General features: G+C 41.4%; 1 protein-coding gene across 3 annotated transcripts in view; it reads right to left on the bottom strand.

Annotated features, from left to right (window-relative positions):
• Nucleotides 1-16,156, bottom strand: part of Tnrc6b (trinucleotide repeat containing adaptor 6B) — a 227,108-nt gene that overhangs the window by 117,166 nt on the left and 93,786 nt on the right. The window contains exon 1 of one of the 3 annotated variants that reach the window (XM_042697933.1): nt 8,569-8,769. The exons of the other annotated variants lie outside the window; for them this stretch is intronic. Coding sequence (XP_042553867.1) covers nt 8,569-8,573 — 5 coding nt within the window. The 5' untranslated portion in view covers nt 8,574-8,769. Of the gene's footprint in view, nt 1-8,568; nt 8,770-16,156 lie in introns of those variants that run through there. 3 annotated transcript variants of the gene reach the window in all.

Here is a 16,156-nt window from a genome sequence, read left to right as displayed (position 1 = left end):
GACTTGCACCATCCTACAGGAAAATCTGTATGGTTAGGAAAATGTGGGTATTATGTAAACTTATTTTTTCATGAAAAAAGCACTAAGTTTGACCAGCTCTAAATACAAATCATGTATTGCTAAGAAAAATTTTATGTTCAAACTGAAATGTGTTGCAACTACAAAATACACACGAGATTTCAAAGATTTAGTATGAAAAAAATTTACAATATCTCACTAGTTTAAAATCAATTACATACCCCCCTTTTTTTAAAAAAAAATACTGGAGTTTGAACTCAGGGAATGTGCTAGGTCCTGAGTTCAAACTCCAGTACTGCCAAATCCCACTGAACCATACCTCCAACCCTTTTTGATTTACTTCTGAAATAGGACTTCCCTTTTTTGTCCTGGCCCACACCTGGACTTTACATTTCCTGTCACGGCAGGAATGGCAGGCATGGTAAATCACACCCAGCTTCTTCCTTTTGTTGAGAGGGAGTACTGGAGACTTTCATGTCTGGGCTAACCTTGTACCTAATCTCAGCCTCCCACATAGCTGGAATGATACTCATGTACCCTATAGCACACCTAGCTATAGGGTTAGGATGGAGGTCCATGTTTATGCTTGATTAGCCTCAAACAACCATCCTTTGGATCTTCCAAATAGCTAGGATTATAGGTGTGAGCTGCCAGTATCTGGCTACGTATCAATTCTATATCTTAAATCAATGATACGTCTTGTATATACTAAATTAAACTTTAATGTGATTCCTGGAAAATTGTAAATAACCCTTGTGGCTTGCTTTCTATTTCTACTGGACTATGCTTATCGCATATAATATAATGATTCCCAAACATCTTCTACAGGAGCCTATCTCCACACCCGCCTGGAACAGTGCCATTACCAAAGAGTCTTCTTCCTGTATGACTGCATCTGTGATTGAAAAATCCTTCCCTCATCCTTAGGTGTCTGTGGCTACCATTCTTTTCACCCTTTCCCAGGTCCTCTTTGTACTCCAGTTCCCAGGGTCCCATTCTGAAGTTCTTGTCTTTCCTGGAAACTTCATGCACTCCTCAGCATCGCCTATACCTTCTTATGGAAACTTTCCAAGCCTTAGCTCTGCTTCTGCCTCATCCTAGAGCTGCAGCTCCACGCTGCCACTGGCCTGCTGATCAGTTCCATGTGGAGTCCCACCAACTTTCCTCAACTCCATATGTCATACGTATAAAGCTGGAATTCGTTTGTGCTGAAGACTCCAATCATTCACCTTAAACACTGGGGAGGCTCTAACCCCTTTTCCCATCCCATACCCAAGTTTTATAGCTGGCCCTTTTCACAACAGCCCTTTTGCTACAGCCTCCTAACTGGCCTGTCAGACTCTATATCCACTCCTCCCCTCACAGCCCACTTCACCCTCCTCTGCACTACTGCCATAGCTCTCCCTAAAGACCATTTTTCTCACAATGCCACCACCCTTTCAACAGGTCCCCTCTGTCTATTATAGAAACACAAACTACTCAGCAGAGACTCTAGCTCTTCTACACCCACTCATCCCCCAGCCATTCCCCCTGGATATTTCCAGCCATCCTTCACCCTCATCAAGCTAAAATGGCCTGCCCTTAATGTTTATCACAATTCTGCCCACACTTTACAGCTCAGCTCAAACACAAGATCCTTATGAAACCATTCCTGACCAACCCAGCCACAACCAGTGTTTCTCTTTCCTCAAATGCCTTTGGTAGTAGTGGGACTATGTATATGACCTTATCTTTGTAAAATAGCATCCCCTTAATAGCACTAAACAGCACCTCACATTGCATACCGTACATCTTAGGAAAGCTTACAAAAACAACAACAAAAAAACCAACTTAAGGGAAACCTCAGTAAACATGGAACTGACAATTCTTACTTTTTTTTTTGGTTATCGATCTAATCTCTAATTATGCAGACCTTCATTTGAATGTTCTAAAACGCAGTAACTCAGGCTAGGAATGTGGCTTAGTGGTAGAGTGCTTGTCTAGAATGCATGAAGCCCTGGTTTGGTTCCTCAGTACCACATAAAGAGAAAAGCCAGAAGTCACGCTATGACTCAAGTAGTAGAGTACCAGCCTTGAGCAAAAGCAGCTCAGGGACAGTGCCCAGGCCCTAAATTCAAGTCCCAGGACTAGCAAGCAAAAAATAAACAAACAAACAAAATGTAGTAACTCCCAAACTGAATCCATGATGTCAGTGCCCCATCTGTCCCTTGTCTGAATGACTTCTCAGTGAAAGGCACTATCACCCCAATCACGTGCCCAGGCCACAGACAGGGGTTTTCTTTTTGTTTTCCCCAACCTCCACCTAGTAATCAGTCTTGTTAAGTCTTCCCAACTGCGCTACTGGTTCAGGCCACTAGTATCTGAACTGGTGATCAAATGGTCATGTATTCAACCTCCCCCCTGTGCTCCCAAATCCAATCTGAACGTGGGACATTTCTGCTTAAAACCTTCTGACTGTCCTCAAGAAAAAGACCTCCAATGTGGTCAAGGTTTAGCTTTTCAGTCTCACCTCATTTATAGATCATTTCCTCCCCCCTCAAGTATAATTAGACTCCAACTATGTCCACATATGCTATATGCAATTCCCCAAATCTGCCAGTGTCCACTCTTGCTGCAGGGCCGTTGCACAAGCTGTCACTTCTGTTTGGCTGAGTAACCTTACCCATCCCCTAACCCCTGAGCACCTGCCAGCCTCCTTGCATTTATATTAATTCAGCAGTGCCTAGTGAAAATCTTTTTTTTTTTTTTGTCGGTCGTGGGGCTTGAACTCTGGGCTTGGGCGCTGTCCCTCAGCTCTTCAGCTCAAGGCGAGTGCTCTACCACTTGAGCTACAGCGCCACTTCCGGTTTTCTGGTGGTTTTATTGGAGATAGGAGTCTCACGGTCTCTCCTGCCAGGGCTGGCTTTGAACCGCCATCCTCAGATCTCAGCCTCCTGAGTAGCTAGGATTACAGGCGTGAGCCACCAGCGCCCGGCTCCTAGTGAAAATCTTTATACTACTTACTTCTAAGATGCCACTGCTTATCTTAATACTTGGCATGTAATAGGTACTCAATAATTATTTGCTGAATGAATAAACAGAACATAATTTTCTAGGTTCTTAAAAAATAAATTCCAAGGTTAATGAGTGAAACATTCTGTGACATCCATATTAATTAAATGACATTTTACAAAGTGGGCAACTGAACTACATTTTTATCTCTTGAGTCAAAACTAATAATTTTGGTTAAACCTAATTTATATGTGTGGGCTCAAAATGATCAAAATTAAGCAAAATATCATATTCTATGCTTTCCTTTGCCTTGTGAACTCTACAATCGAATCCTGTGAAAGTTCTGAGGAGCCTTTGATGTAAAACACAGAATGAATGAAAAGCAGCCAAGCAAATGTGGATACATTACAGACACGGAGCCTGATAGAAACTGGAGACTATGAAGAGATGACATCAGACCACAGGAATTCAGCGACTTTAATAAAAAGAAAAGGCCCTGTGCTGCTCCTGTTCTTGTCCAGTGTCTGCACACATCACCATGCTGGCAGCCACAAGAAAGAATGGAGGTATTCTGTGGAGCCAGAAAAGCCTTCCTCATTTATGCAATCAAGGCAAATACTGTGCTGGGAGGAAACACTGAGAAACAAACTTAAGGTGGCCTGGTCCGTAGGTGCCACATTTCCCTTACACTTCACAACGCTCTTCTGTCTCCTGTTGCAGAGGAGGAAGAGGGCCTGTGGCCACACAGCAAGTCCCGGCATCCTTGTGCTCAGGTAGAGCTGAGATACTGTGGGCTTTTCTGGAGTTTTGTTTTGCTTTGTTCTCAGACAGGGTCTGTCATCAAGGCTGTCCTCAAAACTCTCAATACTCCTGTCAGGCTCCACAGGGCTGAGATTACGGGTATATACCTCACCTCTGTCACTCAAAAACATACTTACTGATCACTTTGACTTCCTTCTGCCAACCCTTGCTCTATATTCTGTTAATAGAACAGTGTTTAAGACAGGTCAAGTGGAGTTGTGGCTCAAGTGGTGTAGCAAAAAAGTTAGGGGACAGTGAGCACCCAGACACTGAGTTCAAACCTCCAGTACCAGTTTAAAAAGCAAACAAACAAAACAAACAAGCACAACAAAAGTCAGATAAAGACACCGCTCTCAGGAAAGCTCAGCTGTGTTCAAAGATGGTCCATATACAAACAGTATTTTAGGTGGTGATACAATGAAGGGTGATTAAAAGAATAAAACTGATGGCTGTCACAGAGGAAGTAGGAAGGCAACTTCAGTCACAAAATTCTCAGAGATAAATTACTGTGCATTCCCTGATTATCAGTAGAGAACTGTAGAGTTTATCCTATTTACCACCAAGGCAGTTACTCCCAAAGTTGCCAGATAGCAAATATTTCCACACAAACCAGGTGGCTGTCAGGGGTGACCGGCAGACCAAATTAACACTTAGGTCTCTCAGCAACTACATCAGAGGATACAGAATCATCTAGGTGCCTGGCCACAAATGAATGGATAAAGAAAATGTGCTATTTTATTAGCCATAAATAATCAAATTATGTCATGTGTAGGAAAATGAATGGAACTGAAGACCATCATACTAAGTCAAACAGGCCAGGCTCAGAAAGACAAATACTGTGTGTTTTCTTTCATACATGAAATCCAGATTTAAAAGGATAGTTAAGAAAAAGGAAGACTACTTAGGAAGATGAAGAGGACTAGCAGGAGAGGGGACAACAGAGGGTAATGGGAGAGGAAAATATGACCGAAGTATATTATAATAAAAATGGAAATACCATAATGAATCATTATTTTGGGAAAAACAAAATAAATGATTGCTAAAAGAATATATGTGTTAATTCCTGCCACCATCTTCATCACTAGAAGCAGGTGAGGAAGGGGGATTAGGGCAAATCCACACACAATACTGTGGCAGGGAACAATCGGCATATGCCGTTCCCCCTCTAGAACCCCATCCTGAAATCACAAGTTCCGCTTAAAGGAAGTCTAGTATCTAAATAGTGACTAAAAACTACTGATGGGATAATTGGCTTCTTTAAATAAGGACTCTTTAAGTATACTGTTCCCAGGCACTTAAGTCTAAATATTGTACCTATACAGCCAAGACTGCTTGGCAGTCTTACTAGACTGGTACTCATCGAGGAAAGGAACAAAGTGCCATTCACCTGTGTCACCTCAAGACCATGTCCAGGGTAAGCTGCAGAGTAGATAATTATACAACCTGAATTATAAAAATGAAATTCCCATCATCTTTTCAATTTTAGGGCAACGGAAGTGAGGACCACTCAGTCTCACTGTTACAATCCCCTGCAAGGCCCTGCCTGAGGCTCTTCTTGCCACCATCTTTCTGTGTCTGGTACAGCTGGAGAGCTCAACAGCCTTAGATGTCTCTGCTCCAATGTTCAGAAGTTTCTTTCTAAAGGACTGTCCTAGAGATGACCGTAATAGCCAACAGTCTCTTAGACGTGACCACAAATAGCAGACAGTCGTCCAAAGCTGAACAACAGAGTTGACTTTGTTCCATCGAGCAAAGATGCCAAGACTTCCTTAGAACCTGATGCAAAGGCAGAAAACACACTCTAAAATTAAGAAACTATTCCTGATAAATGCTATCTGATCCTGGAACACTTCTTTGTGAGCAGAGCAGTGCTATGAATGAAGATTTCCTGCTATAAAATCGTAAGTAGACCCAGCATAAAGATATAAGGATAACAGGAGAATAAGGATTACATTAACTTTAACTTTCTCCAGTAAGAAACTTCCTGTGCACATGCCATCTCACTTTTAAAATGTCAAACCACAACATACAAGTTTTAATACCTTTTGGTAACATCAACCACATCTTTAAAGTTGTTGTTGTTTTTTTTTTTTTTGGTGGGGGGGGGGGGGGGGTAGGGTCCAGTCGTGGGCCTGAACTCTGGGCTTGGGCGCTGTCCCTCAGCTCTTCAGCTCAAGGCTAGCACTCTACCACTTGAGCCACAGCACCACTTCTGGCTTTTTTCTTTTTGCTTATGTGGTGCTGAGGAATCGAACCCAGGGCCTCAGACATGCAAGGCAAACGCTCTATCACTGAGCCACCTTCCCAGCCCCATCTTTAAAGTTTTTAAAGCTTCAATTCACATTACACAAATTTAATACTATCCCTCTGGTAAGTTTTGGTGGACCATAAGGACTGGCTCTGTAGGAACTTAGATCCAAAATGGCAGCTGAGCCTCTAAAATTCACCAGAGCCATCCATCACTAGCCATATGTGAGACCAGGTCTTATTTATCTCACCTTTCAACTGTCCTAATGAATCAGATGGCATTTTGTTAATACTCTTAGTCTCATTCTTTCTGCTGTGGGTCCTCAGTTCTGCAAACTGAATTAACTTGCCATTCATAGCTCACAAAAACAAGCAAGGGGCAAACATGGAAAGCCTAGGTTGTTCTCTCTTCTTCAGTGAGGCCAACTTAGGAAATAGGCATAAAATGAGTCATCTTTCATTCTCAAAGAAAACAACAAAAATCAGAGCTCTAATTTTCCTTAGGTCTCTCACAATGCAACACTTCCTATCACTAATTTGTCTTTTTCTTTAAATTCTAGCTGTAATAACTTAAAGGCAGATTTGTCTGCCTCTTCAGTGTGGTGCTTCAAATCCTTTTTATACAAATGCTAAATTTCTATCTCCAAAAAATTTACACTGCATGTAAACTAGCACTTCTCCACTTAGAACCATTACTAATATAACAACATTACATTTTTAAAGATATAATACTTTCTCTTTAGAGACAGAGAATTTTAATTATCTTTATGTATTGAAATGGAAAGTCTTTTGAAAGTCCCTTCACCTACACACAATTGTCCCAAAGAAACAGGCCATTTTCAGCACAAGAGGCCAACCCATTTAACTGTGAATAAAGCTTTTGAAAGCACTACACACCCTCTTCCAGACTGTCAAATTTTCAAAATGGTCCAGCATTTTTCCCATTTTTTAACACTTTCAAGCCCAGCAAGCATCTCATAATTAGATTAATTAAAAAGGAAACAACAAAAAGCACTGCTCCCTTCTAATCAAAATTATTCCATTTGTGCTTAATTAGCTTTAATCCACGTCTACATATTTAATGATGGGGATATGACAATTCTACCCATTTGCATATTTTAAATGCCTTTTCTAAACTATACTTTGTAACAGATTTAGACAATCACTGTTTCTCTTGCCAGTATGCCACAGCATAATTCAGGAGGACACAAATTAGGAGGAAAAACACACACACACACACACACACACACACACACACACACACACACACACACACACACACACACACACACACACACACACACAAAAAGAGAGCAAAGAAAACAAGGCTTCCCAGCAGCCGAGATGTGTGGAGGGGGTGGGAGGGAGCCCTTTACCCGCCACAGCCGGGGCCGCATTACATCACACTCTCACAAGGATAGGGGAGGTGGCTCCTGAAAGCAAGTTTTCGGCTTTCTTTCCTTCCTGTTCCAGAATCCTGCGTTAGGAGTAATGGAATTTAACTTCAGACACCAGTTCCAGGGGATACTACCATCTCTCCGCCACTCACTTATGTGGCCACTTCACAATGAGTGCATGGACACAACAGCCAGCACACACGCAGACACATTGACTTTGTGCTGAAAAGGCTTATTCATTTGTACAACCTGAAACCAAAATTTTATTTTGTGAGACATGGGAGGCCACTGCGCAGGGAGAATTGATAAAGGCAACAGTTCCGAATAGGAGTAAATGGCTGTTTATATCTTTAAAACGATCATGTTGAGGAGGCTATGCTGCCATTTGTTTGAAAGCTCGATGGAAATCAAGGCGCATCTGGCTGCACACTGAGACAGAGAGAGGAGACCCACCACAAATGAGCGCGCGCAGAACACCGCGAGCCACATAGTGCTCGGGAGGGCTTCAAGCAGGGGAATTTATACACCCCAAACCTGATGTCACTCACCTCCAACCCAAGGTTTAAGGTTTAAAATGTATGAAGTCTTACTGTAGGTTTTATATCTCTCTAGGAAGGATGGCCCGGTTTAAAAAAAAAAAGACCAAAAAAAAAAAAAAAAAACCCCACCAGCTTTCCCATTTTAGGGCTTGTCCTCCCAGATCCTTTGTCGGCCTCAGCAGCCGAAAGAATGCAAACCCATTTATATTTATGCAAATTTTTGCAGCAGATTTAAGGGGGGAGGGGGCGAGCTGTGTTTAAAAAAAAAACCTCTTTCTAAATATCAAATTTCCAATTACTCACAGCTTCATTTATTTGCCAGACAAACAAAGATGGAAATCTACATATAAACTAAAGTGCAGTTAAATCACTTCAAAATTTAAATATTTTACCAAGTCTTTCCATTCCTAAAACGCCGAACCAAAAGTACATCATGAGTCTGATTCAGATTCACGAAATGTCTGAAGCCAGTCTCCATGCTAATCAAATGTCGACTTGCAACACCACTAGTGAAAACGGTTAGACAAGATCCATATAAATCAATTGGATTTTAAAAATTGAAAATATTTACCAACCTCATAAAGTGCAGCAGTGCTTAAATCCAGCAAATTGAGGCATACAAGGTAGAAATAGAAATGAAAAAAGGTCCAAAAAATGAATTCTTTTTGTCTATCTGTTGTTTTTTTTTTGTATTTTAAATATTCAGAAACCAGCAGAGACTCTGTCGGCCATTTTGGCTTGAACTAACTCTCTCTCACTCACTCTCCCTCTTGCTCTCTCTCTCCCCCTCTGTCTCTAAAGGAAGCAGCTTTTTGTGACCTTCAAATAGAGGCGGATCATGTGACTTTGGGTAGGTTTGTCAATCAGGAAAGGGGAGGGACCTAGGGCTGAAGCTGTCTTAAAGGGGAAGCGGCCCCTTTCCACTCTCGTTTGTGCAATGCTCCGCCTACAGACCCTGCATGAGAAAGTGGCAGCAGCATGCGGAAGGGTAACAGATGAACAGAATAGAAAAACCTTCGTTGCTTTATAGAAATATGCTCAGTTGCTAACGATTTTTGCAGATCCTGGATCTTATCTTGGCGTGCTTGCTAGTGATTCTCTAGATGTTTGAGCAAGCACAGGCTGGCAAACTGCTCTTTAAAAGGGGCTAAAACAAAGCTTTATCCAACAAGAGACTTTACTTTTCAGATTAAGGGGAAATACAGAGCACAAGTGATCTCCAACTAGCTCCAGAAACACAGAAAAAAACTTGAGCCCCAGCCTAAACTGAGTGGCAATTCAGAGAGGTTAGGTGGCACACAAAATCACACAGCTAGGCAGAATCGACTGCTTTCCCAATTGTGAACTGTTTATTGTTTAGGGTGACCTATGTTGGGTAGCTCCTCCCCCAAACAGAAATAACTACTAGGTTGGAGGTGCAAACTGAATTCCTCTGGGCTAAGCAGCTCTGAGTCATCTCTAGTCCCCTCCCCCACCAGAGCTTCGAAGTAGCTCAGTGGCTACAAGACTGGACACAAAATTAAAACTTAACTGAGATTCCAACACCCTCATCCCCTTCACCTCAAGGCATCTTCATTCCTGCCCACCTAGGAAAAACACCCAGTGCTTATTTCTGTAGCCCAGGGCTGACAGGACTCCAGTCCTAAAAGGAAGCCCTAGCCTTCTGGACCTCTATTTCAAAGGTGTAGAGTACAGACCCTGGACATCCCTCAATGATGCCTTTGGTTTCTTTCTGTTCTAAAACTCTGCGGTTGGCTTCTTTCTTTTATCTTAGCCTGGCCAGGTCAAAAATTAGTCTCAAGCCAGGCACTACTGGCTCACACCTTTTCTCCTAGCTATGCTGGAGGCTGAGATCTGCATATCTACGTTGGAAGCCAGCCAGAGCAGACAAATCCCAGAGACTCTGATTTCTAATTAGTCAGCAAAAATCCAGAAGTGGAGGTGTGGCTCAAGTGGCAAAGCTCCAGCTTTGAGCAAAAGGCTAAGCCCAGAGTCACAGAGAGAGCTGAGTTTAAACCTCAGAACTGGCACAAAAATGCATAGATACAAATAAATACACTGGTCTACACCTGGGGAAAGCCTATGATATACTTTTCTTGGGGGGGGGGGGGGCTGGTCCTGGGTTTGAACTCAGGGCCTGGATGCTGTTCTTGAGCTTTTTTGCTCAAGGATAGTGCTCTAACACTTGAGTCACAGCTCTGCTTCTGTTTTTGTTTGTTTGTTTTTTTGCCTGCCAGGCTGGCTGGCTTCGAACCTCAATTCTTACATCTCATCATCCTGAGTAGCTAGGATTACAGGTATGAGGTTAACACTTGGCATTTCCTTTCTATCCTTTACTACTACTTCAGAACAATGGCCAAAATTGCAAATTAGTGTTTGTTAAAGAATCTGCTTAACATCAATCTTTCCCTGTAGACTATAAACTATCTAAAGGAAAATAACTTATCTTGCTTTATTGTTTTATCTTCCTTCACTGTTTTGTGAGGCCCACACTTAGTGAAGTTGAATAAATGAATAATTAATTAAGAGTTCTATTAGATCAGAAGAAAAAAAGCACACAACCATAAGGAACCGAGGGCAGTAAAAGTCACATAGTATATAGAAACTCCCATCTCTTTGGCTTGGTTTCAGGATTACATAAGGATGGACGTTAAGGAACTCAAATGGTAGAGAGAAGGTGAGAATAGTCTGTTACTATCAGATTCCACCGGTTTCTTGAAACCAGTAAAGGTGAGTTCCCCAGGATATGTTTCTCAAACGAACTAAGCCGACAGGTCAGCCACCAGAGAACCAATGGACTCTGGAAGCAAAGGAACCTGTACACATGGTCTAAATTCAATGTGTTTGTCTTCTTGCCTTCTGGGCCATTATACTGGCTTTCTTCTTTGCCTTTTCCATTCCCAGAAGAACAGGAAAGGAGCTGTTTCAGGGCAGGCAGAGGCCAGTGCCCAATCTGGCAGCATGGACATTTGCGGTATAAAATGCCCCTACTGTCTGAACAGCACCAAAGGGAACAGCCAAGCCTAGACTGACAATTGAGATGAAAGCAAAAGCAGGAAACTCCTAGGATGGAAATTCTGAACATTTATTCTATTTTTATCCTTCCAATACCTTCCAGATGAGTTACAGAAAGCCTACTTATGTGGAACATGCTCAACATGAAAATGCACAAGACTGACTATATAGCCACTTGTTTTAATTTGGGATGGGCACAATCTCTATGAAACTGAATTTTGCCAAGTCTCCATTCTCCAAGATGGAATGTGTAAACATGATGCCTTGTGTATAGACAGCAAGCTGTACAAAAAAATCAAGGAACAGAACAAATACATTCTGAAAAGAAATACTGAGGCTGGGTGATGGCGCATGCCTGGAATTCCAGCTAAGACAGGAAAATCACAATTTTTGATGCCCGTCTGGGCTATATAGCTAGTCCTGGTCAGAAAAAAAAAAAAGGAGAGCTAAGGGGAGAGGGGAAAGAGAGGGAGAGAGAGACTCAGAGAGACAGAGAGAGGAAGAGGAAAGGGAGGGAGGGAGGGTAGAAAAATCGTGTCTATTTTCAAATTATATACTCAAAACTTTTTCTTCAACCTTTAGGTACCATATTTTTGTACTGTACCTCTACATTTAAAGCTATTAGTGTGCCAGGCACTGGTAGCTCATGCCTGTAATCCTAGTTACTCAGGAGGCTGAGATCTGAGGATCTTGGTTGGAAAACAGCCCTGGCAGGAAAGTCCATGAGATTCTTATCTTCAATAAACTACTAAAAAAAGCCAGAAGTGGGTGGTTCAAGTGGTATAGTGCTCGCCTTGAGCAAAAGAAGCTCAGAGACAGAATCCAAAGTTCAAGCTCCATGAAGGAGGGGGGTAGAGGGAAAGTTATTACAAAAGTAAAACTTAAGACAAATTTTCACTTTGGAAACCGATATAAAATCCTTGTAAAGTTATCAGGAAATGGAATTCTGTCGTTTTAAAACAATAACCCACTTTACATAGGAGAGTTTATACCAATAACATAACAATAGTTAAGTTACAACAGTAAAGGATGACTAAATTACTTGTTAACAGAACTCTTCATTTGTTCAACAAATATGTAACAAATGTTTTCTATGTCCAGTTTCTGCACATCAAGACATAGCTGCCAAACTAGAAAGACAACCAACCAATTGAGAAAAAATACCATATCAGTCAAAGGCCTAATATCATTTCTTTGTTGCTTTGTATGTCCCTCCCCTACAGTATAACCCCTGCTTTCACTGTATTTGATGTCGGTATAATTTGTGGAGGGGAAGGGAAAAAACAAATCGTTTAAATAGGGATACAGGTGGACCCATTGCAACAATGAGGTATACAAGTCGTTATGTCGAAACGAACTTTACAACTTTGGTGCAGGGGGGTGGAGGGGGGAGGATTGGGTAGCGGGGCTGGGGGGAAGATGGGAAGAGATGGAAGGGGAAACAAAGGAGGAGGCTACAATGCTTGATAAGAAATGTACTCATTATTGTAATTGTACCCCCTCTGTACAGTATTTTCACAATAAAAAATAAAATAAAAAAGAATGTTCGATAGTAAATGTACTCATTACCTTACTCATGTAACTGTAAACTCTCTGTACAGTATCTTTACAATAAAAATAAATAAAAAATAAAAAAGGCCTAATATCCATTATATACAGGGAACTCAAGAAACTAATCCCTCCCAAGTCTAACAAACCAATCATTATATGGGCAAGAGAACTAAAGACAGACTTCTCAGAAGAAGAGATATAAATGGCAAAGAAACACATGAGGAAATGTTCATCATCCCTGGCTGTAAAAGAAATGCAAATAAAAACAACCCTGAGATACCACCTTACCCCAGTCAAAATGGCCCGCATCCTAAATTCAGCCAACGACATACACTGGCAGGGATGCAGAGAAAGAGGAACCCTATTGCACTGTTGGTGGGAATGTACACTTATACAACCACTTTGGAAAGCAGTCTGGAGGTTCCACAGAAAGCTAAATATAGACCTCCCCTATTACCCAGCCATATCACTCCTAGGCATCTACCCTGAGCAACAGGAACCAGGATACAGGGACACATGCACCTCCATGTTCACTGCAGCACTGTTCATAATAGCCAAGATATGGAAACAACGCAGATGCCCCCAAAAGTGCAGTACCTATATACAATGGAATACTTTGCAGCCATTAGAAAGGACAAAATAATGTCATTTGCAGGGAAATGAATGGAACTAGAGCAAATCGTTTTGAGCAAGGTAAGCCAAGATCAGAGAGACAAATGGCACATGGTCTCCCTGCTACGTGGATGTTAAATCCAAAATGCAAGGAGATATGACAAAGTAAATAGGACTCAAGAAACAAAGGACATCTAATTTAATTTGCCATATAATTTCTAAATGACTCTCATGTTCTTGACCTCGTGTGTGTGTGTGTGTGTGTGTGTGTGTGTGTGTGTGTGTGTGTATGCACATCTGAGGGAAGCTAGGAGGAGGGCATAGAATCAGAGGGAAACGGGGAAAAAAGACATCAGAGGGGCCCATCAGCTGCACTGGACATGGATGAAAATGAACTAAGAAACTCAAGGGCAGTGACTGGAGGGAAGGAATGAGAGGGACAGAGGGAACAGCTGACACTAAGCAAAAGGAAAGAAATGTACATATCACCCAACACAGAAGAAATAGTTGTATTGTCAAAGCTCATAGAATTCACAAACTTTATAGACCAAGATAATGACAATTTGCCTTGTGTTTGTGACTTTAAGTATCACTATCCTACAATACTGTGAAATTTATGTAATCACTTAATTTCAATAAAAAAATTATTTTAAAAAAAAGTCTTAGCCAGTCACTGGTGGCTACGCCTGTAATCCTGGCTACTCAGAAGGCTGAGAGCTGAGGATCAAGGTTCACAGCGAGTCCAGGCAGGAAAGTTTGGGAAGCTCTTATCTACAAGTAATCACCAGAAAAAGGGAAAGTGGTACTGTTGCTCAATGGTAGAACACTAACCTTGAGCAAAAGAGCTCAAGGACAACACCTAGTCCCGGAGTTCAAGCCCATGACCTACCAAAAAAAAAAAGTCTTAGATAACTATGAATTAAGCAGGTGCTCGTAACCAAAGAATTTCAGAAGCATAATTATAAAAATTTAAAATGTGATTACAGGAATAAATAACAGTACGTATTTAATCCAGGAGGTGGGTACCTTTTAATATTTCCTATAATGTGAGACAGAGCTCTAAATATCTCCAAGAGCAAGTTTGGCCAGGACCCATATACATCTTACAAGCTATCAGGAAGAAACAGTGAAGATTTATGTTTCCAGGGCTCACACTGGCTGTGGTGGAGAACACTCTGATGATCAAGAACAGCAGTGACAAGCCGGAAGCAGCTATGGTGGTGTAGGTGAGAGAGGACAGCCTGGAAATAGAGGTGGGAGAAGTAGAGGAAAGGAATCAAGGACACACACTGAACATTTCGAAGTCAGCTGGTCCTTGGTTGTTAGAACTGCAGCTCTGTAATGGATCACTTGCCTAGCATGTTGGAGGTCCTGGGTTAATCTCTAGCACCACAGAAAAGCAAAACACAAAAACAAAAATTGAGACTCTAAACTCTGGACTCATTCACTCAGGATGTCAAAAGTGGTTACCTAAGCTTCTACTATGAAGCAGGTACTGTGGCAGAACCAGGGCCAGAGAGATAAAAGGATGTTTATTTATAATACCTAAAAGGGCAGAAAAAACATTTTTCTGCCTTGTTTCTATGATATTAACTACTTTGGGTATTTCCTATTAGAATTATACAACTATTTTCTTTTGTGACTAGCTTATTTGCTTCATATGATATCCTCAAAATCCAGCCATGTTGTAGCATGTGACAGTTCTTTCTTTCTTTTTGAAGGCTGGAGAACACTCCACTTTGTTCAGCAGTTCATCAGTGGACAGATAACTAGACTTCTTCCTCTGATCACTGTGCTATGATGAACATGGATGTGCAAACGTAACTTCCAACAGATTCTGCTTTCAGACATTTGTTTTTTATAATGGTCTCATAAAATAAGTCAAAACAATAAAATTCAATTAACAAAAGTCTACTAGGCTAGGCATAACAGTTCATGCCTAAAGTTTCAGCTATTCAAGAAGTAGAAATCACAAGGATCATGGTTCTAGGCCAGCCTAGGCAAAAAGTTCTAAAGACCTCATCTCAACCAATAAGCTGAGTGTAGTGGCACATACTTGCCATTCCAGCTAAATAGCAGAAATAAGCAGCTCTCAGTCCCAGTTGGACCCAGGTAAATATGCAAGACCAAATCATCCAAAAAATAAAGCTAAAAGGGCTGTGGGTATGGCTAGAGTGGTAGAGTGCCTGCTTCACAAGTATACCTGAGTTCAATCTCAATTCAATAGAAAGGGAAGAGAAAAAAGGGAAGAGGGAGAGGAGGGGAAAGCCAAACTCATTGCCACTCAAAACCTGATACTTAGCTTCAAAGCAGCTTACAAATATATCTTCCCACAAATGTACAGGCCATCCTGAGTACCATAAAGAAGCAAAATGAAAAAAGGTCAAAAGCTATGTACATATGACCATATAAGATGATGTTAAGTGAAATGAACCCCAAGATAGGGACACAACTTGTTTTTTCTTTATTGCTATTGTTGTTAATGTATTTAAAATGTACTGGAATTGAACCCAGGGCCTCATGCATGCAAGGCAAGCGCTCTACCACTGAGCCACCTTCCCAGCCCTTTTTGTTTCTTTTGTATGTTCTTCTCCCATTCTTTTGTATGTTCTTCTCCCACAGTATAACCCTTGTTTCCACTGTATTTGATGTCAGTGCCCTGTATCTTGTATATACATTTTCCTAATTTGGGGAGGGGAAGGGAAATAACAAAATGCTGAAATAAGGAAATAGGTTTATCCATTGTAACAATGAAATGTACAAGACACTATGCTGAAAACCAACTTTACAACTGGGGGCGGCGATGGCAGGGGAAAGACAAAGGAGGAGGTAACAATGCTCGATAGGAAATGTACTTATTACTTTACTCATTTACTGTAACCCCTCTGTACACTGTTTTACAATAAAAAACATTAAAAAAAGAAGCAAAATGAAAACAGCCATGGGCTGGGAATTTGGCTTAGTGGTAGAGTGCTTGCCTAGCAT

The sequence above is a fragment of the Dipodomys spectabilis genome, unplaced genomic scaffold (genome assembly GCF_019054845.1).
Source record: "Dipodomys spectabilis isolate Male_0828 unplaced genomic scaffold, ASM1905484v1 ptg000230l, whole genome shotgun sequence".
Lineage (NCBI taxonomy): Eukaryota > Metazoa > Chordata > Mammalia > Rodentia > Heteromyidae > Dipodomys > Dipodomys spectabilis.
Note: the sequence above shows the minus strand (reverse complement) of the source record. Positions and strands in the feature narration are given on the sequence as shown.